General features: G+C 37.0%; 1 protein-coding gene and 1 long non-coding RNA gene across 6 annotated transcripts in view; both read right to left on the minus strand.

The window, feature by feature from the left end:
• Positions 1-26,183, minus strand: part of LOC117567426 (uncharacterized) — a 172,213-nt gene that overhangs the window by 65,213 nt on the left and 80,817 nt on the right. Inside the window, exon 2 of one of the 5 annotated variants that reach the window (XM_052004144.1) lies at positions 19,502-19,831. The exons of 3 other annotated variants lie outside the window; for them this stretch is intronic. In XM_052004144.1, coding sequence (XP_051860104.1) covers positions 19,762-19,831 — 70 coding nt within the window. In that variant the 3' untranslated portion in view covers positions 19,502-19,761. Of the gene's footprint in view, positions 1-19,501; positions 19,832-20,354; positions 20,374-26,183 lie in introns of those variants that run through there. One more of the 5 variants, XM_034247423.2, reaches the window with a different exon arrangement.
• LOC117567427 (uncharacterized) lies at positions 4,295-4,925 on the minus strand. Its single transcript, XR_007954787.1, has 3 exons — positions 4,735-4,925; positions 4,464-4,624; positions 4,295-4,370 (listed from the first exon to the last, which is right to left on the minus strand). It is a non-coding gene; the product is annotated as an uncharacterized LOC117567427 (long non-coding RNA).

Consider the following 26,183-nt stretch of genomic DNA (forward strand, 5'->3'; position numbering starts at 1 on the left):
TTAACTTCAACGATTTCGAATGCTAACGGCAAATGAGAATTGGGCACGTGATACAGACGCGAAGCACTCGAAGAAATGAGTTTCCTGGCCCATGGAGGAGTGGTTAAAGCAGAAGTTGGGGCAAGTTTGGACGTTCAAGTCCAACCAAGTCTCAGGGCCGCTAACTATTTGGTGGCAAGGTGGCGAGTGGTGGCAGCACTCGCACTCGCAGTCACAATTTGAATTTCACAAGCCATTGATTTTTATTTGATTACCAGGACAATGAAAGGACGCGCACTGCATTTGAAGCAAGAATGAGAGTTGCAAGTATTATTTTAGCCTTTTCCTCGTAAAAAGAAAGCTGAATTCCCTTCATCAGCTAAGCTTATATCACTGCAAAGGCGTTCTTACATTATATGTAACATATGCTTTATAAGTCAAAGAATATGATTCCATCTGTTCAGTTTTTTAGAAAAGTGTTAGCATGAAAAGTGTTTATTTTAAGAAATTAATAACCATTTTTTTTTTGACAAATAATCTAATTTTCTAATTCCTTCAAAATATATTTTTAGAAAATTATTCATTATTATTATTTTTTTAGTTGAAATTCACTTTACAAAATATTTCATTATTTTTCCAAATTATGAAATTGTAGTTTAACTGATATAGTTCTTTAAAGGAGTGCGTAAGTGATTTTTAGTTTTAACCAATACTTTTAATAATTTTTATCTTTTTAATTTAATGTTGCTCATTTCTTTAGAAAGGTGTTGTGTATAAAGAATAATTATCTTTAGATGTGTTTTTATTTTTAGCGAATATCTTAGATCTACAAAACATTTTTTAAAATTGTTTATTTCCTAACATTTTTTTTTCGTGCTGAATATATAACATAATAATAAAAATAATTTTTTCTTAGAACTTTATTTTTGCAAAAATTTGTATTTAAATAAATATTTGAAAAGTGTTCAGCATACATTTCTTTAGATTTATTTTAAGCAAACATTTATAATTGCTTAAAACCTTTTTTATTTAAAACTGACTATGTGAATATTACCTATTTATATACCTTATATTTCTATATTTTGTGTTTCGTTTGTCTCTCGGTTTGGATATAGATTTCTAATAGAAATATTCTACTCAATCTTCAAAATAATGAAAAATACTTTCTCTCTTATCGATTTTTGGTATATTAAAATGTGACTAATAATAGTCTAACCCATTTCAACAATTCTGAGCAGTATTTTACAAACGTCTTTAAAATAATAAATTAACAAAAGCTTGTTTTTTGCAAGCGTATTACATATTCTCTGTCGTTTTCTTTCGGATTTCTTTCAGATGGAAATTGTGACATCTCTGGCAAGGACGTGGCACTAAACTCATGCGGAAAAAAGGAATGAAAATACGGAATGATTTTCAACGAAAGTTTTGCAACGGGGCGACAAGTTTGCATGTCATTCAAATGCCGTCGCAGTGTCTGCTACCAAATCTTTCCCCCACTTTTTGGATACTCTTTTGAAGGTGTTGGACAAAAGGGGAAGTTGGCAGCTAGAACGTGAAACCCTTTTCTAATGCTCTGGAAGTATTTTCGACTGTTGCATTCGAGCAGTTTATTGCAGCAGCACACGACTTCGACTCCATCTCCATCTCCGACACCGATTCCGATTCTCACTCCGATTCTGACTCCGGGACTGTTCCCAAAAATGGTAGTGAATGGTACGACACGATGAAGTCGGATGGGTTGGGATAACATGAAATGGGGTTGCTAGTTGCTAGTTGCCAGTCACGGCAACATGAAGCCAGCTGCTGTTCCCAGCTCTCGCTTTTGGCAACAACGGGCGGTGCTTGGCTGTCAAAAGCATGTCAAAGGCGTCGTCACCAGCGTGCACCGCAGTTTTAGTTGTCGTTGTTGTTGCTGTTGTCGGTGTGAGTGGCGCATCCTTTTTAGATGGTGCTACAATTGCAAAAAACTTGAGACAATCGAATCAAACTCATTCGCCTGAAATCATCGACGTGTAAAATTACGAGATAACATTGTTAGCTGCCCCGTCCTGAGTCCTGTCCTCGGTGGAAATGTGTTCAGGATTCGAAATTGAATCGCGCAACGCTTAAGCAAGAAATCAACGACACAAACGACACCCATCGACGACCACATAAATGTCGAAATATGCAGTCATGCCATTCAGCAACGTTGACTCCCCCGAACACAATCCGAACTGAGCTGAGCTGAACTGAGCTGAGCGACTGTCAAGCATTGGGACACACACAGGACACTCTCCATCTCCATCGCCATCTCCCACTATCCTGCCCTGTCCTGGGCATTGGCATTAGTTCTGGCATTAGTAGTCATGACACCACATTCTCCGCTCCTGGCATCAGATTTTTGAGGTTTTCATTGTTGGTTAGTTGAATTCTGTTGTTTGAATTGCCAGACAGTCAGGCAGTCAGACATTTTTGAACCGGCTTCGGACTCAGTTTAATTGGTTTATCCTTCCTTTTTGGGCAATATACCAATGCCTTGCCTTGCCTCGTCCCTCGGTAACAACTGTCATTCAATATAGTCACATATTTGCCGAGTTATGCTTGTGTGTGTGTGTGTGTGTTTTGATCCCTTTCATTATTGTGTGTAGCTGGTGTGTGAGAGTGTGTGAATATGGTGTAATTAAGTCGCATTGTCGAAAATGCCTCAATGCATTAGAAGCGCACAAATTAGGCATAGATAGTGTCATCAATAGGACATTAAATGCCATTGTTCTTGATCCTTGGAGCGCAGGAAATGAAAAATGGCGATTGCAAGTCAAAAAGCCAGACATTTTAGTAAATGTTAATCAGATTTTGATTATTGAGTGGATTAAAATCGTTTTTATGTATTATACAAAATAGAAAAGATCGTCACTTAGGTAATTTTCTTTTAAGCAAATTAAAAAGTATATCAATTTGTTTTTAAAATTTAACTGAGTTTGCAAAACTCTTTCAGTTTCATTCTTTTTAAATAAAAATGCTGCTCGGGTCGGGATTCTGTTGTTTTGGTTTATAATTTAGTATATTTTGAATTGTATAGTATATTTTGAACATAATAGTATGCCAATATACCAATAATCAGTATAATTTACTAATAATAAATTATACTTTTTGATATGCTTAGTGTAAAGTATTTAAGAACAGGTAAACTAGAATAAGATAGGGAAATAAGAAACAGATTCATTTTAATCTTTAATGAATGTTTACGAAGCGTTATTCACATAAGTTTATTCATTTTATATTATGAAAATAAATAATTCCTCTTTTGAACGCTGCAGTAAACTTTTTGAGTGTTGGTTTATTTATTTAATGCGAATTTGAACTCTAATTTCGCAGCAAACAGCAAGGTTAACTCCTTTTTCTCAGACTTGTTGTCTTTGGCGATTCAACCTGAAGACAACATCTGGTACATCCCACAAGCTGCCTTCCATCTTCTTCTTCTCCCGGGGGCTTTTGGTCACATCGGGGCAGACAACGTTATAATCATAGCAATGTCTTTTTAGCTTATAATTTGTTTTAGCAAGTCGGGCGTGCATATTAGACGCAGACGAAGGAGTATTACTGCAGCCTCCAACTCCAGCTCCAACTCCATCTTCATCTCCAACTCGATTTCCCGCTCCATCTGGCTGCGATGCGTCCGCTTTGGGCTTGCCCAATGCCAATGCCAATGCCAATGCGAGTGCAGGACCAATTTCCAAGAAAGCAACTCAACAGCATTTTTGAGTATAACTTTTTACGCTTGAAGCGACGACGATGGGCAGGTTCTCAGTTCCCAGTTCTCAGTTCCCAGTGCCCAATCTCAGAGTCAGTCTCAGTCTCTGTCCAAGTCGCAGTCGCAGTGGCAGTTTCAGTTGCCCAAACCTAATGCCAAACATGGCCACAGGTTCGTGCCTTGGCCACTTACTCGCTAAGCTTCAGAGCTTCGGCGTCTCGTCTGCAATTGCGCCTCCTCTCTCCTCTCTCCCCCTCTCCCCTCGTCCGTCTGCTTGCCCCAAAAGTTCCTTGCGGCCACCCGGCTGAGTTGGCCAACAAAACTGGCAGTTTGGCTGTTGGGTTGTCGAGCAAGTTTTCGACGCTTTTTATGCTCTGCTTCACTTTTTTTTGTGCTGAGAAATCTGTTTTTAAGTTTTAGCAATTTAATATTTTAAGTCTACAAATTGTTGTTGCAAAGGATTACTTTTTGGTGTGCATTCTAATAAGCTGCTAATTGGTTGCTAACGCAGACGACGTCGTCATCTTCCGTCTCCCAACTAACTGCTTTCTATATGTATGCATTAAACCCCCTCCTCCGCCACCGCCCCCGCCTCCGCCCCCGCTTTCCATCGCTTTTTGTTGCTTCAAGGCGCAAAATGCTTTTAGTTTGAAATTTCATTCTGCGAAAAAAGAATTTAATAGCTTGTGGATTAGGTTCTCTCCCTTTTTTTCGTTGTTGTTGTTGTTGTTATTTATTATTATTTTTGATTTACTTTACTCAGTCCTGCACGCGTTTTTCTTAATGGCAACTATTAAGCTTTTCCATCATTAAAACTGCTGTTGCTTTTGCTCTTTTTGGCTGCCCCACGGCTAAAGTTTCAAGCTGCTTTCCTGTTGCTGTTGTTGTTCTTGTTGTTGTTTCTCTGCCACAGCTCTGGAAAATTTCTAATTATTGAAATTGATAGCCAAGAGTTTAACGGGGTGATAATTAGTTTTCGCTCAGCTGCTCCTGATGAGATATTTGCTCTTTTATCTTGCATTTACCGTTGCTTCGCTCTGTTCTGCTCTGCGGTGTGAAATATGACAATTTTCATAAAAAGTCGAGTGTGCGAAGCTTTTGTGAACGTAACTTGAAGCTAAGAGTTGTTTTTTATGATAAACGCACTGTGAGAGTTTAATGACTACGAAATTTAAATATTGGTAAGCCAAATAATTTAATGCAACAACTTAAATATAAAACCTTATTCAATATTGTATTTGTTAAACACATTTATAAACACTTCAAATGCAAACTTACAATAAGGTTGTTTCTTTACATTATGTCAAAATTATACATTTTCCAAAAAGATTTTGTACGTATTTAATTAAATTTAAAAGAAATATTTATTATTTAAACAAAGAATAGCTTTTATGTCTAGCTTTCAAGCACTGTATTGCGATATTAAATATATTTGATTACGTGACTTCGCGATCATGACATTTTTGTCATCAAAATATTCATTGTAAATGATGTGTGAATATTCTTCATATATTCCTCACTATTTGTGGGCAAAGAATTAACAAAAAGATTAGACATCAATCGATGTAAATCTACCAAAACTAAATTGTGTAAATGTAATCATAAATAAGCTAGAAAAAGTTTAAATCAAACTAGAAACTCTGCTCTGCGTTGTTTCTAATACCAATTATTTTTTTCTACTCTGGATTGTTAATGTAAATGATAGAAAATAAATGCAATTTATTATTTTGGTCGCACTGAACATTTTTCTGGAAGTGACCATATGTAAATGCATAGATTTTAATATATAAAAAATTTAAATATTTTCATGTATTTCAAGATAAAACAGAATTTATATTGCTAATTAGTATGATAACTTCGTGGATAGTATAATAATATACTGTATTTATAAAGTCACTATATTACCTCGATAATATATGTATTTAGTTGGCTTTATTAAGAAACATGCTTTTTACATTTTCAGCATTTCTGTTTTATTTATAAAGTTGGTATAGATAAAATAACAAAGAAATATAGTTTCTACACATCATTAGACTGATCAATTTAGGAAAGCATTATAATTATGATTTTGCCGTTATTCACTGATAGCGATAGTACAATAATATACTGAACATATTAATTTACTTTGCCTTCAAATATAATCAGTTAGTTATATTCAAATAAGCTGCATTAGTTGTTTTTTGAATTGAGTTGATTTTTGAAATGGTTTCGGCTTATAATGCATTTTATATAAAAATGGAAATACCTTATTTAATTATTGGAGTGACAAATTCCACAAAACATTGTAATTATTATTTTATAATAATATATGGATTTCATTATACTTATATTGTGTAGTAAATATTTATAATAAAAACCCGTATAATAGATATATATATTTTCAATTATCATATATTTCAACTTAATAGTAAGTAAATTAAATACTATTCTAATTGACCAGAAAAATAAGATTCTATTCAAAGAGCGAATTGAATTGAAATTTATTTATTAAAGGTTCACAATGTGAAAATAAAGCAAACACAATAAATTATGTATTACAAATAAAATGGTTATATTTAGTTCAAAATGCAATTGTTTATGACTTTAGCTTGATCTAGGAAACAATAAATAAAATAATTTCCTGTTTGAATAGCAGATGCCTTTAAAGTAATAATGTTACTTAAACTTTGAAAAGAGTCTTGTGGCAAGTACTCGTAATTGAGTCTTTAATATGAGTCTGCATTTAACCGCAGCATTTAAATCCAGCTTAGATCTCAATTGCAAGTTGAGAAAGAAAGAAGAAGAAGAATAGGAATCCTTCGCAATGACAGCCACAAAAATGCCCAGTGGACATAGTATTCATTTTGGGGCATTTTCTACACAGTGCTCTGCGAAAGTATTCACCCTCTGGAGTGTACATCCTTTTTCATGCTGCCTGCACAACAAATGCTGTCTCATCAACATTTTGACTTCAAAGGAGTCATTTGCACAATACTCGTGTACATTTCGATATGTTTTTCTTGTTGCGCGGAAGTACCGGAAGTTCTGTTCATTATGTCCTTGGCAAACAGCAAACCCGAAAGAGATAGAAAAGTAGATAAAGCAAGGAAGGAAAGAGCGAAAGAGAAAGAGAGAGAGAGAGAGAGAGAGAGAGAGAGAGAGAGAGAGAAAGAGTCTGCTGAGCCAAGACATGGACACAGTTTTTCATTCCATTCTACAACTCGGACTTGTCATTGCCCTGCTTTGACTTGTGCAAATAGAAGTGAGGAAAAAAGCGGCAGGAAAACTGCATGTAATCATTAAAGAAAATGCCAAGCTAAATTTTCCTGCACATCTTTTATTTTTTTACGGGGTCGCAAGAAGAACGAAAACTAAACGAGAAAAGAATGTTTCTTGTTGCATATCAAATGAAAATGAACTGAATGTGAATAACAAATACGAATACGAATACGAACACAGATAGGAATCTTTTTGGTGAATAGGTAATCCGAGTGCTCTTGCCATATTGTCAGCGAAAAGCGAGACGAGTCCGGCTTCTGCAAGTGACGTTCGCTGCAGGATTTCCCTGAGGTCCTCCTCTCTGTCTCTCTCTCTCTCTCTCTCTGACTGTGTGTGTCTTTTGCCTGCCACGATACGCTCATTGATGATTGAAATGCGATTAGGGTCTGAGCACGGCGTCCAGTCAGCCGACCAGAGATTTGGGCATTGGCGCATAACAATACCAATGATGAGGGCAGACAGGCCAAGCACACACACAGACAGATAGACAGAGGGAAGGAGTATGAGGAGGAGGGGACCACAGAGGTTCGTAGAAAGGAGAGCTATGCTCGTACATAAATTGATGATGTGCGGAACACAACAGGCAAATCAGCTGTGTTATGGATTATATAATCTGAACGTTGATTGTCTGGCAGTTTCTGGTTCGGGTTGAACTTTAATTTCGGAAGTTAATTGGAATAACGTTTCGATGTCGTTCGGCCAAACATCATAATTATTGCGCTTTAATTGCAGGGGTCGCAAATAAAGAACCGAAATTGAAATTATTATTAAAAGGTAACAGGATTAGGCTCAAAGCTGCCGCAAACTGTGGCAAGCGAGGGTTGCTTGAGAAATACTCGCTCATAAATATTATAGTCTTGTATCCCAGGAGTCCGAAATAAACATTCGCTCAGTCTCATATGGTGTCAGAATAACAAAGTTATTTCAGTAACAACTGATTGATTGTTGTTACTTATTTTGCCCTCTCTCTCTCAGTCTGTTCAACTCTGTCTGCTTCGAAGACCCTTTGGGCCGGCAGCACACAAAGTTGGCCAGTCACCTTGACCCTACTCAAAGGTTTAAGCCCTAACTGACTGGGCTAATGACTAGCCATAAAATATATCATCATTAAGCACAGAGTCGCCGCTGCTCTGTTAGCCAAACTATATCAGCTTACGGCCGAGTTTCTAAACTCTCTTTTACGCTCGACCCAAACCCGACCAAGTTGCTCTTCTAAGCCAATTAAATGTCAATTTGAGCCACATTTTACATTTCATTGCACAAAAACGCGCCAAAACCGCCAATCGAACAACATCGAAGCCAGCCAGTTGACTTCCAAGTTCATTATCGTTTGTCGATAATCAGATAGACAGAGAGAGAGAGAGAGAGAGAGAGAGAGAGAGAGAGAGAGAGAGAGAGAGAGAGAGAGAAGCCGGACGGACTCCGCATCGTGTGATATTGACAGCCACAAGCCACACGGTCGAGCAGAAATCGGTTCTTCCCCTTCACTCCCCTCCACGTTCGAGCTCCTAAGCTTGCCCCAAACAGTTGCCGGCCAAACTCACATAAGTCATTTCCAGTTTGGAGGCTTTGGAGGAGAGACCCCGATTCGGTTTTCATTTATTTATTTCGCTTTAATTTCTGATTGAAAATCTGAGCGCAAAGCGAAACATGTTTCGGCAATTAATTGGTTAATCAATATGATTAATTTGCATGAGCCGAGCGCACGCTTTGCCAGTTGCACTCCAAGCGTATTTTATTTATGTAAAAGAAATTGGCAAGTCAAGTAAATGCGTCAAGCTGCACAGTGGTTCGTTGCTTGGCGAAAAAGTCGCAAAATATGAAACGAGAAAACTCGAATTAAAATGTATACAAATTGCTAATGGTTCCTAGATGTGTATCATAATAATAATATAATATATTATAATATAATATAATGTAATATGATATAACATAATATAATATAATGTATTATAATATAATATAATATAGTATGATATAACACAACATAATAGAATATAATATCTATATTCATATATATAAAAGAATGTTGTATTAGTTACACTGTTTATAACTCAAAAACCGATATGGCTGAAGATTAGTAAGAAGGTAGCTTAGATAGATAGATAGATATCTAACAAAATCGTCTTATAGATATAATATAATATATCATAATTTAATTACATTACAATTATAATAATAAAGAATAAATAATAAGCACACATTACGTTCTAAGAATCAGAATATAAATCTTAAGTTAAAATATTTTCATTAATTTTAAGAATATAAAATTATTTCACAATTCTTATCCTGCTTAAAAGCTTTGATTCAAAAATAAATTCCTAAACTTTTTACGTTTTTGCTATGTACTATATTTCTTACTATGATTAGTTAAATGCTTAATTGTTTCAATTAAGTAACTTCTGAAATTTTGTTGTGTAACAATGTTCCGAGAATTTTCAAACCAGTTAACTCACTTTTTGAATAAGGAATTTGCAAATGGAACTCGTTTACCTATATTTTAATCATTAAGATAACAAATTGTGACACCAAAACTCAACTCGTCAGTGAGTCGAGCAATTGAAGTGACTGCCAAGAAAGCGACTTAAGTACAACAAATATGGTTAATACGTGATTTACTATACACATATACGTACATATACATATAGTAGTATATCTGGTAGACGCACATCTATAATTTATTATTGAATATTTTATCAAGACTATCAATTTCGCAGACATTCGGGTGGTGGGCGTTGTGGGCTGTGGCCACAGGCAAAAATGTCAATGAAACCATAAAAATGTCTAAAGCTGACTGAAGACTGAGACTGACCAACGGACCAACGGGACAGCTGGGATGGACGGCTCAATAAACGGCAACTGTTTGCTTCGATGGACAATGGGAAAAGCGAGCGAGCGAGTGAGAAAAACGTTGAATGGCTTGTGGGTCGCTTGCCGGTCAAACGGGGCGTATGCGCAACGTAGTGGGTGGAATTTCTAATATACCAAATAAACATTGAGAGTGTGTGAGAGTGTTGTTGTTGTTATTGTTGTTGATTATGATGATGATGATGTTGATGTTTATGATTGCTTTTGTTGCCGCCAAATGTTGTGACAAGTGGTAAAATGGCGAGCAGTTGCGAATATAAGTACTCAAGGTTGACACCTCCTAAGGAAGATGCTTTGCTGTTGAGTCGTTGTATGTGCTTGCCTTGCGAATGCAATTAAAATATAATTTCATTTAATTAAACTGTTATTAAGTATACGACTCATCAGCCCCACACAAATATCCCTCAACTTTCGCCCGCATTCCCAACAACAGCAACAATAGGCTCCCAGAATTTTCTGCTCAAGTTGCACGTCATGAAAAATTCAAGGAACAACAGCCAAGAACCACAGCTGGAAAACAAATGAAAAGGGGCGCACAAATTGCAAAGCAGAGGAAATGAGAGAGAAGCGAGAACAGCAAAGAGAAGTTGGAAAAAATGATTGTGGACGCCTGATAAAAAAAGAAGCACGACTTAAAGTTATTCCTTACTTAACTTAAAAATTAAATTAAGAATTTAACTTTATTTTTTAGTAGAGAATTTGCTTCTCGGGCTCCACTTATGTCTGATAGCAATTTATATTTCAAAAATTTATGTTTGGATCAATACATTTTCAGAGATTCAATTCCATAATTTTAAAATGTAATTTTCATAATTAATAGCTATTAATTATTATGAGAATATTGAAGATGTTCATATAAACTTTTCTGTTACCCTTTGCGCAAAACTCAAGCAGAGCTGGCTAAGCTCAAAAAGCACGTTCCCTAACTCAAGTGAATAGCTGAATGTCTGAATGACTGACTGACTGACTGAATGACTGTTTGTCTGTCTGTCTGTCGCAAAGGGGTTGTGCGCCTTTTGGGCTTAGACTTCTGCTTTATAGGCGCAAATGTTATACAAAAATGACACTTCATAAAAATGAAGACAACGATAATGATTATGATGATAATGATGATGACGCCGACGACGACGATGAAGACAGCGAAGAAGATGAAGAGGAGTTTCCCCTCCGCTCATGATAATAATGATAATGTGAATGCTCTCGACCGCCTTTCAGTTTGTCTGTCTGCCCATCTATGTGTGTGTGTGTCTCTGTATGTGTGTGAGTGGTATAATAATGATTTCAAATGTTTCCAATGGCTCCGTTGTCGTCGCTCTTCGCTCTCGCTGTCGTCATCTTCGTTGTCGTCCTTTTGGCAACCAGCGAATTGACTGATAGAGAAGAGGAGAGAGAAGAGAAGAGGCCAGCAGAGAGTAAAGTGCAAAATTTGATGTTTTAAATTAAGTCATTTGCATAACGGCACCAACAAGGCGTGGCGTTGGAACGGTTACTACAAATGAGGGACGAACGCAAACCAAAAACTTTTTGCTTTTTTTTTGTACGAATATGAAAGAGAAAGGGAGAGCTGCGATGGAAAAGAGAGAGAGAGAGAGAGGGAGAAAGGGAGGCTGGCTACGCAATGCACTCATTTGTATGCAAATTCAACACGAATGAACAAATCTAAGTAGTCTGTGTATTTGTGACTTTCTGTTTTATGTTCCACGCCGAAACAGCGTTGAAACAATTTTAAAACATTCGCGCTGGACCATTTGCAAATCTCCTCAAGCATTAATTCAAAACACTCAATAATGGCAAATCGTGAAAATAATTCTTGAACAGCAACGTAATTTAATAAAGTGACAAAGATTTGAAAAATTCAAATGCGAAAATTTAATAAAGTAAGTACTTTGTATTATATTTTCAACAATATTTTGCAAACTATTTTAAATCATCAAATAAATCTGTACATTAATTCAAAACATTCAACAATGGCAAACCGTGGAAGTAGTTCAAAAGTAATTCGATATAAGCGATTTAGAGATATAAAGTTGTGAAGGTACAATTGAGTATTACATTTTTCAAAATAATGTCGGCATTTTAAATAAAGATAATGTAAAGATAATGTTTAGATAATCTATATTTTGTTCTTTTGTATCTCCAAATACATTCATTTGAAACAGAGATTCACTAAAGTGCTCTATTTTACTTTACTAAATATCTGTACAAAAATTAAAATAAAGTATTTTAATAAATTGAGTATTATATTTTGCGATTCCATATTTAATAATAGCAAACAATATTCTTGAAATTATTCTTGAATATCAAAATAAGTATTTCAAAAAGGAAATTCAAAATTCAGTAGCCAAAAAAATAATATTTTAGGAAGCTGTTTGGCATCCTCAAATTTGTTTTTGTAACTGCACTTTAATTGCTTTAATTTGGTATATTAATATTTTGGCTGTTGTTTTCGTTTTATTTCTTAGCCCAGACGGAATCTTAATCAAGTGCTGTCCGTGAGTTTCACTCGAGTGCACAGAAATTTATCAGCTCAATCGCCGCAATTTGCCAGCTCAGCAAAAATCAACAAAAATCTAACCCGAACCATTGTCGGTAACAATACATTTTGTTATCCTTACCTTAGACTTTCACCCTTTCACCCTTTCTCTCTCTCTCTCTCTCTCTCATTTGTCTCTCCGACTATGGTTTTTAGATTTACTGCTTAACTTTTTGGTTAGCTGCGGGCTCATTCCAAGGCACGTTTCCACACACAAAAAAAGGACAAGGAGGCAAAAGGCTTAAGTAGGTGTATTTTGTTTATGTTGCCCCGCTCTTTGTTGTTGTTGTTGCTTGGTTGCTGCTTGGTTGTTCTCTGGCATTGCCGCATAATTAAAAAGTCAAGTGAAAAATCACATTTTAACGCAAATGGCAGCCAAAGCGAGGAGTGAATGTGCAAATGAATGAATGAAATTCTTGCGCCTGAAAGCCGACTAAAGTAATAAGTTGCCCACGGACTACAAGGACTAAGGACTAAGGGCTGGCACCTGAGGGGGCTTGGGGAGCGGCGTATATGGGCGTGGATTCAACGCCGAATTGCGTCAAATGCAAATGCGTCCATTGTGCCACCAACTGCAGCGTTTTGGGGCAGCTGCTGTTGCTTTATTTCATTTATTTTTTATTTTTGTGTGGATGCCACAAACACTTGAGGCATAACTCGAAGCTGATGCGGTTTTTCTCTCTTCTCTTCTCTCTCTCTGGCGTCGTGGCAACAAAAGAATATCAAAGCTCTGGTTCTGCTTCTTTCTCGCTTTCTCTCCCTTTAAAGCATTGAAGAGGTGAAAGGGAAGAGGTGAAGTGGGAGGCTTTACAACAATTTGCTGCTGTGCCGCCGAAAAAGTGGCAAAGGGGCTGACAGAGAATTACGGGCATTACGTAATTAAATATTTAAAGTGTTGCTTTTGCATGCCAACGGACAAGATTCCGTCCAGAAATTCTTCCGCCTGGCTCCAATTAAACAACGATTTTTTCCTTTTTGCTTTAATAAAATTACGGCACAATTCAGTTAGAGCTTCCGGTGAGATAATCGACTTAAAGCTGGTGAAAGTGACTTAATTAAATGCTTATTATTGTATTGATTTGCAACTTAAATAATTATTGCTTGGAAAAATAATAAGTAGAGAATTAAATTTGTAATCGCTTCTATCTAATTTTTAAATAAACATCTTAATAAATAAAATTTGTATTTTAAGTAGTTTTTGTGAATAATTTTGTAGCTAAAAAGTAGAACACAAAAAAATACACATAAAGAAAAAAAGTGTAAAGATCAAGAAGAAAATTTTTAATCAAGATTGTTTGATGTCAAAAAAATAAAAAAGAAGGTTTATTCTTAAATCAAGATCGAAAATCTACAAATAATCTAGATTGCCCAATCTTGAAATTTAAGAATGGAAAAATGTCAAAATTGCACCAAGAAGGCAAAATCTTATATCAAGATTAAAAAATTGTTAAAATCCCCTTAAAAATTATCATTTCTAAATTTATTAAATGTATAATATTTTATTGAGTACAATATCGACATTCCAAGTACTATATGCTTCAGTATATTTTAGTACTTTACTTTAGGTATATTTTTGGAATCTGGTTTTATAGCAAATGGGTAGTGGGTATCTAATAATCTAGCATCCTCAACTGTAGCTTTCTTAGTTATTATACCCGCTAGCCATCTCCGTCTGTCTGTCTGTCCGTCTGTCCGTATGAACACCTAGATTTCAGAGACTATAAGAGATAGAGATATAATTTTTTTCGACAGCATTTGTTACGTTTGCACGCAGATCAAGTTTGCTTCAAATTTTTGCCACGCCCACTCTCGCTCCCGCCTACTTACTAGGAGTCTTAGTTGTTTTGGCTGACAATTTGGAATATTGTGCCGTCTATGGTATACTTTGAATGCGATACTACGATCGACATACCAAATATACTATTTGGTATATTTTTAGTATTTTTGTAGTATTTTTGGTATATTTTGCTTTTATTCAAAAATGGGTAGCGGATATCTCACAATCTACCATACTCAACTGTAGCTTTCTTTCTTATTTTACATAACTTTAATATTAATAAAATTAAGTTAGTTATTATTATTATTAGGTAATAGTTATTATTCTATTCAATATCGACTCTTCATAGGAGCTATAAATGAAAAGAATAATAAATAAACTTGAAAGTACAAAACATTGTCTAACTTGCTTTATTCGTGCTATTTTAAAGTCGTTTTTTACACAGAATTTAATTTTGAAATCCTGAATCCTTAAGAGCACTACAAATACACCCTCTTAGCGGTGTTAGAACTCTGGGATGGGGGCTAGGGGGCAATATGCTGACTAAGGGGCAAAGTCGATGCCTCTGTTAAGTGCTTGCAAATTTCACTTTTCCGTTTTCCAGAATGTTGCACGTTCTCGCATTTTCAAGTCTGCCGCTTTGTTGTAGCTAAAATATTTTCACTTTTTAATTTCATGCAAATTTTCTTTCTCAAGATTAATGTCTGTGCCAAAAAAAAAAAAAGTTTTTCAGCCACGAATTGAAAATGAAAACAAGCAAAAATACAGAGAAAATGCGACGCGTTTACAATTTTCTTTTCAGGTTTAGGTTTTTTCTTTACAGGGCGTAAAACTTTTGTCGAACGAGGGGGCGTGGCCTTAAGCCTAGCACTGTTAAATTTTGTTATTGTCTGTCTTTTTTTTATATATATATATTTGCCCAGAAAGACATTTGAATTTGACTTGAACGATTTTTCTTTTGAGTTGCTTAAGCATAAAAAAGAAAAAAAACATGCCCGGGGTTGACTTTAAAAGCAGCATTGAATTTTAATTAATGCTCATCCACATCTATTTCCGTTATCATTTCCATATCCGCATATTGCCAATTTGTCGACCCCTTTTTCGACTATTTGTTGCTCGTTGCTCGTAATTTAGACGCTTAATCCTTAATCCCGTCAAAACCCTAGCTGGGGGAATATGTTGGCAGCAAAGTTTTTAATTGATTTCGCTGCCTGCAGTTGATTTTCTTCTCTTTTTTTATTATTTTTCCATTTTTATGTCGGCGGCTTTTTGTTCTTTGCCAACGGAGCGAAAATGTTTGCAGCACGCTTTGGCGCGCTTCGAAAGGGAAACTCAGGAAAAGACTTATTGAAAGTTATGCCAAGACTTTAAAAATAACTCGAATTTTGATATGGGTGGTTCTGTAAGTAGTATACTATTTCATTGGGGAAATTATATAAGAATATGCTGGCTTGATTTTCAAATTGTGTAAGAAATAACTATTTGGTGAAATTAAGGGAGTTATTATAATGATTTTAAGTCTAATAAGCTTTTACACAAAGTATGTAATAATAATAATAGAAGGCATCTCCGAGCCTATAAAGTATATATATTCTTGATTAAAGTCAACAGCCAAGACGATCTAGCCATGTCCGTCTGTCCGTCTGTCAGTCTGTCCGTCTGTTCGTATGAAACACTGGATATTAGAGACTGTAAGAGATAGAGCTATAATTTTTTTTCGACAGCATTTATTATGTTTGCACGCAGATCAAGTTTGTTTAAAATTTTTGCCACGCCCACTTCCGCCCCACAAATCAAAAAAATCGAATTATAAGCGTAATTTTAAAGCTAGAGTTGCGAATTTTGGTATATACAATAATTACTATAGTAGTTATGATTCCTGAAAATTTGGTTGCGATCAAAAAATTGTGGAAGTTATTAAAGAAATACTTTTGTATGGGCAAAAACGCCTACTTACTAGGGCTCTTAGTTGCTTTGGCCGACAATCTGGTATATTATGCCGTCTATGGCATATTTTGAATGGTGTACTATATCGATATACCAAACATACCATTTTCAGTATTTTTTAGTATTTTCGGTATATTTTGAAAATCAAACCGCAATATTTTGCCTTTATTAAAAATGGGTAGCGGGTATCTCACAGTCGAGCCCACTCGACTGTAACTTTCTTACTTGTTTAAAATTCTTGCGGTATATGTCTGGTATATTTTAAAAATATGGTTTTATCTAAAGTAAGTAGTGGATAACTAAATAATGCACTCAAAATTCTCATGATTTCACATTCATCTTCTGCTGCAGACAGGTAAGTTTGCGCTGAAAACTATACCAAATATCATAAAAAAAAGCTTTAGTGGAAGTGGAAGTTTTCACTGTAATTAGTATGGGCCAAAAGGTAAAAATAAAATGCGAAATATAATACTGCGTTCAAGGACATTCTTTTCACTCTCATTTCATCGAGTTAATGAAGATGCGACAACCGCAGTTGGCTCAAAATAAAAAAATGCCAGACAGTTGCCGCAAGTTGAATGGAATTACAACTAAATAAAAACCACAATGCGACCCACACAACAACAACAACAGCAAAAGCAGCAACAACAACAACTACAACATATATAACAAGTAAATGCCCCGCCCCGACACTTAATGATGACAGTAAAATGACTTAAATCGCTGTCAATGTTGACACTTTAACAAATTTTTTTACTTACTATCGAGGGAGCGCCAAGAGGAAGAGGGGAGTGAAGGGGGAAAGCCAGATGAACCGCGGAACATGAAAAATAATTATGCGAAATTTTTCTGCACACTTTGTGAATTGTTTGTTGTTGTTCTTGTTGTGGCTGCTGTCGTTGTGCGCCTCGCTAAAGTTTGTTAAAATTTTGTTTATTTCCCCATCACTCCCTCCAACCAAAAAAAAAGCGAGCGAAACGAGTAAAAAACGAGTAAAAAACGTGAGTGACTGCTGCTGCGTATATTGTTATTGTTATTGTACAGCATGATGATAATGAACATTTGTTGTTGTTGTTGTTGTTGTTGTGCCTGGGAGGCGTGTTCATTCAACCGCATATAAATCTGCAACAACAACAGACGCCGCAGACGCATCGACGGACGTCGACTGACGACTGAAGGCACATTGAAAAAATGCAACGGAAACGCAAAATGCGAGTGACGAAGAGCGGTAGAGAGGGGGAGAGGGGAGGAGGTGAGCAACCGAAATACAACGTAGCACCACAGAGCATGCCCCTCTCCTCTGCCTCGTGGCTGGACACTGACGGGCAACCAGTTGATTGGCGTCAGGCACGAGTTGCATGCCCCAGCCACAACAGAGACGGAGTCAGAAAGAGAGAGGGAGACAGAGAGAGAGAGTCAGTCAGTGGCTGCCTGCAGCTTTTGTTGCCTGCCTGACTGACTGACTGACTGGTTGGCTGCTTGGCTGGTGGCTGACTGCGGTTATCGTTATGCAGGTGAGGCTCCGACTCTCCGACTCTCCAATCCCAATCCGAATCCCAATTCGAGACTCAGGGCGAGTGCTCTACCTTGCCCTGTGTTTCATTTCGCTTTTTTTTCATTGCTTCTTTTTATATACTTTTTATCTCCATGATAAAGCGCGACTTGCAACGCGTTGCGTGGTAGAAGCTGACGCCCCAACTACAACTCGTGTACAACTTGACTGCAACTTGCAACGCGCTCTGCACTCTTCACTCTTCGCTCTTCGCTGTGGCACTTTTCCCAGCCAGTTTTGTGGGCCTTTCAGCTGCATTATGAGCACACGCTTCATAAATATGACGCAGCCAGGGGCCAGAGGAAGGGGCGGCAGGGGGGCAACGGTGGGGGGCTGTCGCACAAGTGGAATGGATCTGCCTGCTGATTTACATTTTTCATAAACATTGCGCTACACTGCATTTAGATGGGCATATCGATTGGCTCAACGCAGAGCGAGAAAAAGATAAAAGATAAAATTCAACATTTTGAAACTAAAAAGAAAACAAAACTTTTTTATGTAAAACATTTTTTAGTTTTCAACATAATTTCCGTTTAGAGCAAAACAAAATCTTGAAGCAGTCGATTAATTATTTTATGTCCTCAATTGAGTTGAGTTGATTTCTTACTTCGTTTGATTATCAAAAATGTTATTTTTGGCTAATTATCATTAACTGAAACTTTATATTATATCATAGTTTCTGGTTTCTATACCTCATGATTTCTGAGTGAGCAGTTAAAAATTTTACAAATTTGAAATAGTTTTGCTCGAAATAGAACATTTTATAGTTAAAATTTAAGCGATATTTTAGTATTAATTTTAATTTTATCTAACATTTTTAAATAATAATAATCTTATTTAATATTGAAATGACAATGTGTGACAATTTCTAATAATAAGCAATATTTTGTGTGTCTTCTTTTGTATTTCGATTCCTTTTTATGCTGTTTTATTAATTAAATTACAAACATAATACAATTTAAAAAAAAACTATTTTAACGATTTAAAATAACATCTCAATCTAACTTATACTACATTAAGATGTAACTGAATAATATTTTAAGTTAATATTTACTATCTGAACCATAAGAACAATATCTATATTATGAACAAAAATATAAGGTTGTCAAAAAAGTCTTGCTGTATTTTTATTGAATTTTCAATTGTTCATAAAATTGGTTATAATAATTCCCCTTATAGCCTTATGTAAATTAAAATTTGTGGGTTTTTTTATTCAGAAGCTGTGAATCATATTTAGAATTTTTGAAAAATACGGTTAATAAATTTAAATTCTTTAATGTTCTTTATCTTTAATGAAAATCGATATTTGCATTTCATTTGTTCTTTGCATATGTTTTATTTTTTTGTATGTTGTATTTAACTGAATTTTGAATAATCCCTAACATAATTAATTTATTTTATTTCGTTTAATTTCTGATAGTTGATAGTTGCTCGCAGTGCGTCTGCATTTAAATGTGCTTGCAACTCTATCAACTGTCACTCACCCTCACAGATAGACAGACAGTCTTTCACATCAGTCAACTACGCCCCCACATCGCTGATCTTCCCCCTTCCCTCCTTTCTGCTGACCCCTCTTTCCCCTCTACGCACTTAATCTTCGGCTGTGCATCGCTGTTGCTCTTGTAATTGAATTGTTGCTGTTGCTGTAATTGCTTTGCTACCGTTTTTTAATCAAACGAGCGCAAAGAGTAACGACTACAATTCGCTCTCTCATTCACTCTTTCACTCTCCCTCCCTTTGATGGCCCAGGCACTTAACTCCATTAAATGCGACCCCCTCTTTGCCCCCCTCCCCCCACACACTCCAAAACGAAGCGAAGTGAGTGAGTGGCCGCCGTCTGTCTGCCAATTTCGCGTTACCAAACTGGTTTCTTTTTTTCTTCATGTTTTTCTCTTTTTTTCACATAACTCGACGCACATTTCTGTGCTGTCGGCGCGTATTAATTTCAATGACCCCCGCTTCAGCTGCGTCCCTCCCTTCCTCCCTCTCCCAATGCACACACAGCACAGCAGTCTAGTGACCATCCGCAATCCGTTTTTGGGCAGCTGCGCGCGTGCGCTCGCATTTGTAATGAGTGGCAGGGTCGTCTTCACATTACGCATACGCCGCGTTGTCGCTTACACCTGTCGCGCGGGTGATGGAAATGCTAGCTTACTGCCTGCTATTCCAGCATGCGACGCACGTCGCCTGTAAATAATTCATGTTGACAACTATTTTAACTTGTTTTACTCTAGTTGGTCACACACACACACACACATACGCACACAGTGGATGACAAATCGAACGACAAACTGCACAACAACACGATTGACGGCGTATTAAATTATGATTGGCACATTGACTGACTGACAGATTGCGAGCGTTGCGACGCCTTCTTCCTCTTATCAGCTGCATGTTATTGACCTCACATATTTACTTTCAACTATTGACTTATCAGCCAACGTCGTCGGTTTGTGTGAATCAAAGAGATTCGACTCATTCAGGCGTCGCTACTTAGATATGATTACAAGTGTGTAGCACTTGTGCTTCTACGAGTATCGCATCAATAATTTTCAGCAATCACTTCAAGAGCACTTCACTTGCTTCGTCAATAAATCTATTTCAATATTTCCTTATTATTTGCACTAAAAATAGAGTCAACAAACTCACCGAATTTATCTCTTAATCATCATTAATACTGTTTCTTTTTTTTTGTTTGGCTGATTTGACACTTTCAATAGTCCTCTTACCTGCAAATGAAATTGAAAGTCAAAAGAAAAACATGTTAATTAAAAAGTCAGTTAAGACAAGTTTTGTTAACAATCCACAACTTTATTTGCTAAATGCAGAAATCGTGTCTGGGTTTAGGACTCAGTCAACGATAGCAGATATTAGTCAAGGGTCGAGTTGTTCAGAGAGATACAGATACAGATCAGGGCTGGCGACTCGAGAGAAAATCTAAACGATAATTTATGGCATGAGGTCAAAAATTGGTCTAGTTATTTTCCAAGCTCAAGTTAATGAAGAGCTTTCAGATTAAACCCAAAGTATATAGAGAAAAGTTTCATTTGTAAATGAAGATCGAAGATCGATTAGATCTTAATCAAGCAAAGACTAAATCATTATACAAATGCTGGTAGAATATAAATAGATAATGAATTCAATGCATTCAAAAGATTTCTAACAGCTAAAAACACGCCACTCGTAAAGTTAAATGTGAATAGATAAATAAATCAATTGAGAGATTAGATTAGATTACAGATTAGAAGATTGCCAAAAGTTAAAATAGATGATCGTAAATGGAAAGATTGATTTACGAAATTCTTATATGTAAATTCCCAAGAAAGTTTTCTGCAACTTTATTGAAAAATATTTCCATTCATACAACTTAAGTTATAGATTGAAACAGATATTCATATTTACCGATTTCCATTATTGAAACACCTTAAATTAATTTGCAAATTGATTTTGCAGCCCTGGATTACACACACACACACACTCTCGTAAACTTGCAAATTGTCTTCAATTAAACTTGGAAAACGATGCCCCAAAAAAAGGGCTCGCAAAACAAATGTAAAAGTTTTCTAATTAAAATCGCGCACAAGTTTCTGGCGCCGCTTAATTCACCCATTTGCATCATTCAGCAGAGAGTTCAAACTATTTGTGAATAACAAGAGCGCGAATATGAATAAAGTGAGTGTGAGTAAGTGTATCTGTAAAGCGACTAATCTCAATAAACATGTTTTCTTTTCTTTGCTGTCTTGTTGTTTGTTGATGTCTGAGGAGCTAATGAGAAGGAGATGGGGGCACGTGCTGCGTGTCACGCGCCACTGTGGCAGCTGTTGCAAGACACGAGCTGTTGCAGGCGAAATGAAGTTGTGTGTGTTCTCAGCTTGATTATTATTATATTTATATTTATAGTTTTATTTACAGCGCGATGACGATGATGATGATGATGATGACGATGAAGCTGGAAGTTGATGTTGGTAATGAATAAGCCAAGTCGCGGCAACTTGTGTGGCAAGCAGAAGCCAACAGCCAGTGCTGAAGTTGAAACTGAAGCATAAGCAGCGTCTAGACGAGCAGGAGAATGACGGCGAAACACAAAACAAACATAAAATGAAGCCAGCGAAAGGAAGTGAAGTGGAGCTCAGAGAAGGAGCTGTGTGGCAACATTAGAAAGCCAAAGACTGACGAAGGAAGGCGCAGGAAGCACAGGCGGACGAAATGAACTTAACGCCTCTTTAAACTTATGAAACATTGCGTCCTGTGAGACGACAGTGTCGTCAGACAAGGATCCGAAAGGAGAGAAAGAAGAACTTAGAGGAGCAGCTAGAAAGGTGTTTGGAGAGAACAGCGCAAGATTTGCAACTCGCAAATTTAAGACAGCGAAATGAAATTGTTCCTTTTCGCCGTTCAGCGTTGCCAGACTGTCGGCATATTAATCAAGTGGCAACGCTGTCAAATGAGGAGGGGAATGCGAAGGAATTGGGAGCAACGGACAGAACCTTATCAGGCGCAACAGCCAAAGAGAAAGTTGAGCAAAAAAGGCGAGCACGAAACCGGAAGGAAGGAAGACACACACACTGATATAAACACACACACACACATACACTCATAGACTGACAGAGACACACAGCAAAGTGCCAAGCGAGTTTTACAAGGGTCGACAAATATGAGGCGAGTCAAAGCGACGGCAAAGGACGTGCGGCAAAAAAAAACGACAACACATTGAGGCGCTTTAATGTGCTCGCTGCACGGTCCTCGGTCCTTGGTCCTTGTTGCTTGTTCCTTCTGGCTTCTGCCTTCTGCCTTGGCTTGGGGTGCGCGCTCTGTGACGCCCTTTAATGCTACCCCCGCTCTCCCTCACCCCTTGAATAGCTGTCGCACCCCTCGGGCCGCACAGCCGCTGTTAACTTAAATATTTTATGGGGTGTCAGCATTGTCGATGTTGGCGCGATTGTCTTTGCGCCCTATGCCAAGCCCTTCGTCCCCCCTCCCTCTCCCCCTCAGTATCACGGTGAGTCTTTATCGTGTGCGTGGCTTGTCTTTTGTGTTCGAGGCTAAAGTAATTTCAAATTGATAAGCATCGCTCCCCGACTGACGACCAACTGCCTGGGATTGGATTCGGGTTTGGGTTTGGGCTTTGAATTCGACTGTCTCTCTGCTCCTTTTGGTTAGTTTCCGTTGGGTGGTGGCTTTTCCCATAGAGTGGGCGGGGGGGAGTTGTATTAAACTGATTTGTTCCATGTCGAAATCGAAGCAAACAGCCAGCCAGACTTCACTTTTGCCATACGTCGCGCTTTTCAAAGTCAATTGAAATTAAGTAACAGATTTTTGTGACTTAGCTGGCATTTAGGAACGGTTGCGGGAAAGTTAGAGGCGGAGAGAGGAGAGAGTAGAGAAAGAAAACAGATCTGTGGGATAGTAATGTGTAAGGGTTGCGGTCTCTGAATGCGATAAACTTAGGTCTGAGCGTGTAATTACCAACGCATTCCTTTTCGCACTGGGAATTGCAAAAACTGAAACTGAAAACGAATGCTATTATTGCAATGAAGCAAAACGATGACGATTATTACACAAAGAACTGTTGCCAATAGGTTAAGATTCGACAGTAAGAAGAACAAGGCAGCTCACATGAACTTTACATAGGTAAAGATTAAGGTCTGAGCACTGTTAAGAAGGAAGAACCAATACGGATTGTGTATACATATAATAGAAAAAAGATTTAGGAAACTAATGCAAATTGGAAAATGCAAATATAGAGACACACGAAGAAGAAGAAATCAAATGAAAACAGAACAGATTTAAGGATTACAGAGAAGAGAGAAACATTGACAAATACAACTCACTGAAGAATTAGAATGTAAGAAGGATTAACAGCATTAGGCAAACAACGAGTAACAAATAAGGTAGACCACAGAGTGTGCTCGACAATAAGATACTTGCTACCGATTTTGAATAAAACATACTGAATTATATACCACAAAAATACTAAAATATAGCAAAGTATTACATAGCACTTCACTTAAAATATATCATAGACTACAAAATATACCAGATTGAATAAATTGAATAAATATACCACAAAAATACTAAAATATACCAAAGTCCATACATGTACCATGTTTAAAATATACTATAGACTGCAAAATGTACCAGATTCTCAGCCAAAGCTACAGATTTTGAATAGAAGCAAAAGTACGATATTATTCTTAAAATATACTGAATAAATATACGACAAAATACTAAAATATATCAAAGTGTGGACATAGTACTACACTTAAAATATATCATAGACTACAAAATATACTAGATTGTCAGCCATAGCTACAGATTTTGAATACAATCAACAGTACGGTATTATTCTTAAAATATACTGAATAAATATACCATAAAAATATTAGATTATAGCAAAGTATTACATAGTAGTTCACTTAAAATATACAATAGAGTACAAAATACACCAGATTATCAGCCGAAGCTACTATGACCCGAATTAAGCAGGCATCAAAGTACATATTTCTTAAAAATAATGTGTATAACAATTGATGAATAAAAGGAAAACCCAAGCAAATATAATAAGAATATATAAGAAATGTTACAAAAAAGTGATAATGAAATATGCAATTAATGAATTTTATATTAATGAGCATTCATGGGCATTAAAAAGTCTAGAGAGTTTAAGCGAAAGATTTATTTAGTTGAAAACTTGACAATAATATGTTAAAGTTGTCAATAAGAAGAAGAGATTAGAGATTTTGCCATTTGCTTGCAAATAAGGCAAATTAATAACGAAGTATTAGAATCAATCTATTACAATTACAATTACTATGCACAAACACTTGAGTTTTATGTTGAGTCAAACAAAGGAATTTCAGTGGACATTCGCTTTGTTTGTAAATGCAAATGCAAATGCAATCATCATCAATTGTTTACAGCATATTTTGAGCTGATGAAATGATATCTTATTCAAAATTCTATTAAGTCGCCCCATTCAAAAGTGAAGCTAATTATGGTCGAGCCTTTGCAACTCCAAATGCGAATGCGCATAATTAATGAAAGTTCAAATTTATTTGTGCAGCTGTCGCGACTAGAGTTTCAGTCCGCTCAGTGGAGGACCCACCTTTAAAAGTAGCTCAGAGCTGCGGAGCCACCGAAAACACAAAACACAAAAGTCCCCTGAAATGGTGCTAAACAAATGATATTTATGCGGCAGGAGCTTAGAGAGCGACTACAACTTTTGTGGGTGGCTGGAGGCAAGAGGTGGGCGTGTCTTTTGTCACTTGTCTTTCGAGATTGAGTGGGAGGCGATGGGGGAGGGGAAGCTGAAGATGACTAGTTGGGGCGGATGGGTTGCTTAGGTTGCTCGGGTTGTTGTTGTTGTTAGGTTGGCATATCGCATGCCGCTGATGTTTGTGCAGACAAAAAGGCATTTAAATCTTATTTTGACATAATTAATGACAGTTAAAAGCAGTTGGCGGCTTTGCAGACTTCAGGCTTCAGGCTCCAGGCTGTTGCACATTTACATGACACTTGGCTTTTTTGGCCAAGTTGCCAAGTAACAAGGAACGGGGGGGGGGGGGAGAGAGGGAGGCGGGCAAAGTTTGTTTGCAACTCGACTGCGTTAAATTTATGACATTTTACGCATATAGACGCGACGTCTACTTAGAAGAAGTAAACACGAAACGAGTTTTACTTCCAATTTCGTGCAGCAGCTGCCTGCCTTGCCTTGCCTGACGACTGCCACGCCCCTTTCTTGACAAGCAAAACAGATGCAGTGAGAGATCGAGAGAGGGGAAAGGAGAGGGGGACGCAGGCTTGGCGCCTTTTGAGGTACTTGCAAGTCGTCGCATGATTAATGCAATTGGCTTTTGTAATTGGCACATAATTTATTGCCAGGCCTTTTTGATAATACGCATACGCAACGTTGTCCAGCTGCAGTTGACGACTTCAACAGCTGCATCGTCCGTTGCCCGTCGCCTATCGGCGGCTGCACTTAAAGTCCTCAGCAGCCAAAACAAGACTGCTTCTGCTGCACTCTTAAGTGCCTCAAAAGGGCTGCCCAGAGGGTGGGGCAACTACAGCAGAAAGACAGCAGGAGCAGGCGGCAGAAGGGGTGAAGAGGGGGGAAAGTAATGTGTAGAGAGGGTTGCACGTTTAATAAACTGATGCAAATTTTCTTTTGACTGGACTCTGTTTGGTCTGTTGTTGATGTAGTTATCAAGTGGCCGGTGAAAGTTAAGCACACACTCAGCATCTGCATGTGTGTGTGTTCATGTGTGTGTGTTCATGTGTGTGTGTGTGTGTGTGTCTGTGCGTGTGTGTGCACAAATGAGTGCTCTAAGTAAAGTCTGAATGCAGCTGTTGAAAAGTGTGAGTTTGCACAAACTTCACAGGCATGTTAAATTAAATTTTAAAGCGAAATTGCAAGTTAGAAATTGTCCAATTTAAATGGGCTTAAATTACATAAATGAATATAATATCAGGAAACATGGTCAAAGCAATCTATTTATATAATTATATTGAATTTTTGGTACTAACAAATCTAATTGGAAAT

This window comes from Drosophila albomicans, chromosome 3 (genome assembly GCF_009650485.2).
Source record: "Drosophila albomicans strain 15112-1751.03 chromosome 3, ASM965048v2, whole genome shotgun sequence".
Taxonomy (NCBI): domain Eukaryota; kingdom Metazoa; phylum Arthropoda; class Insecta; order Diptera; family Drosophilidae; genus Drosophila; species Drosophila albomicans.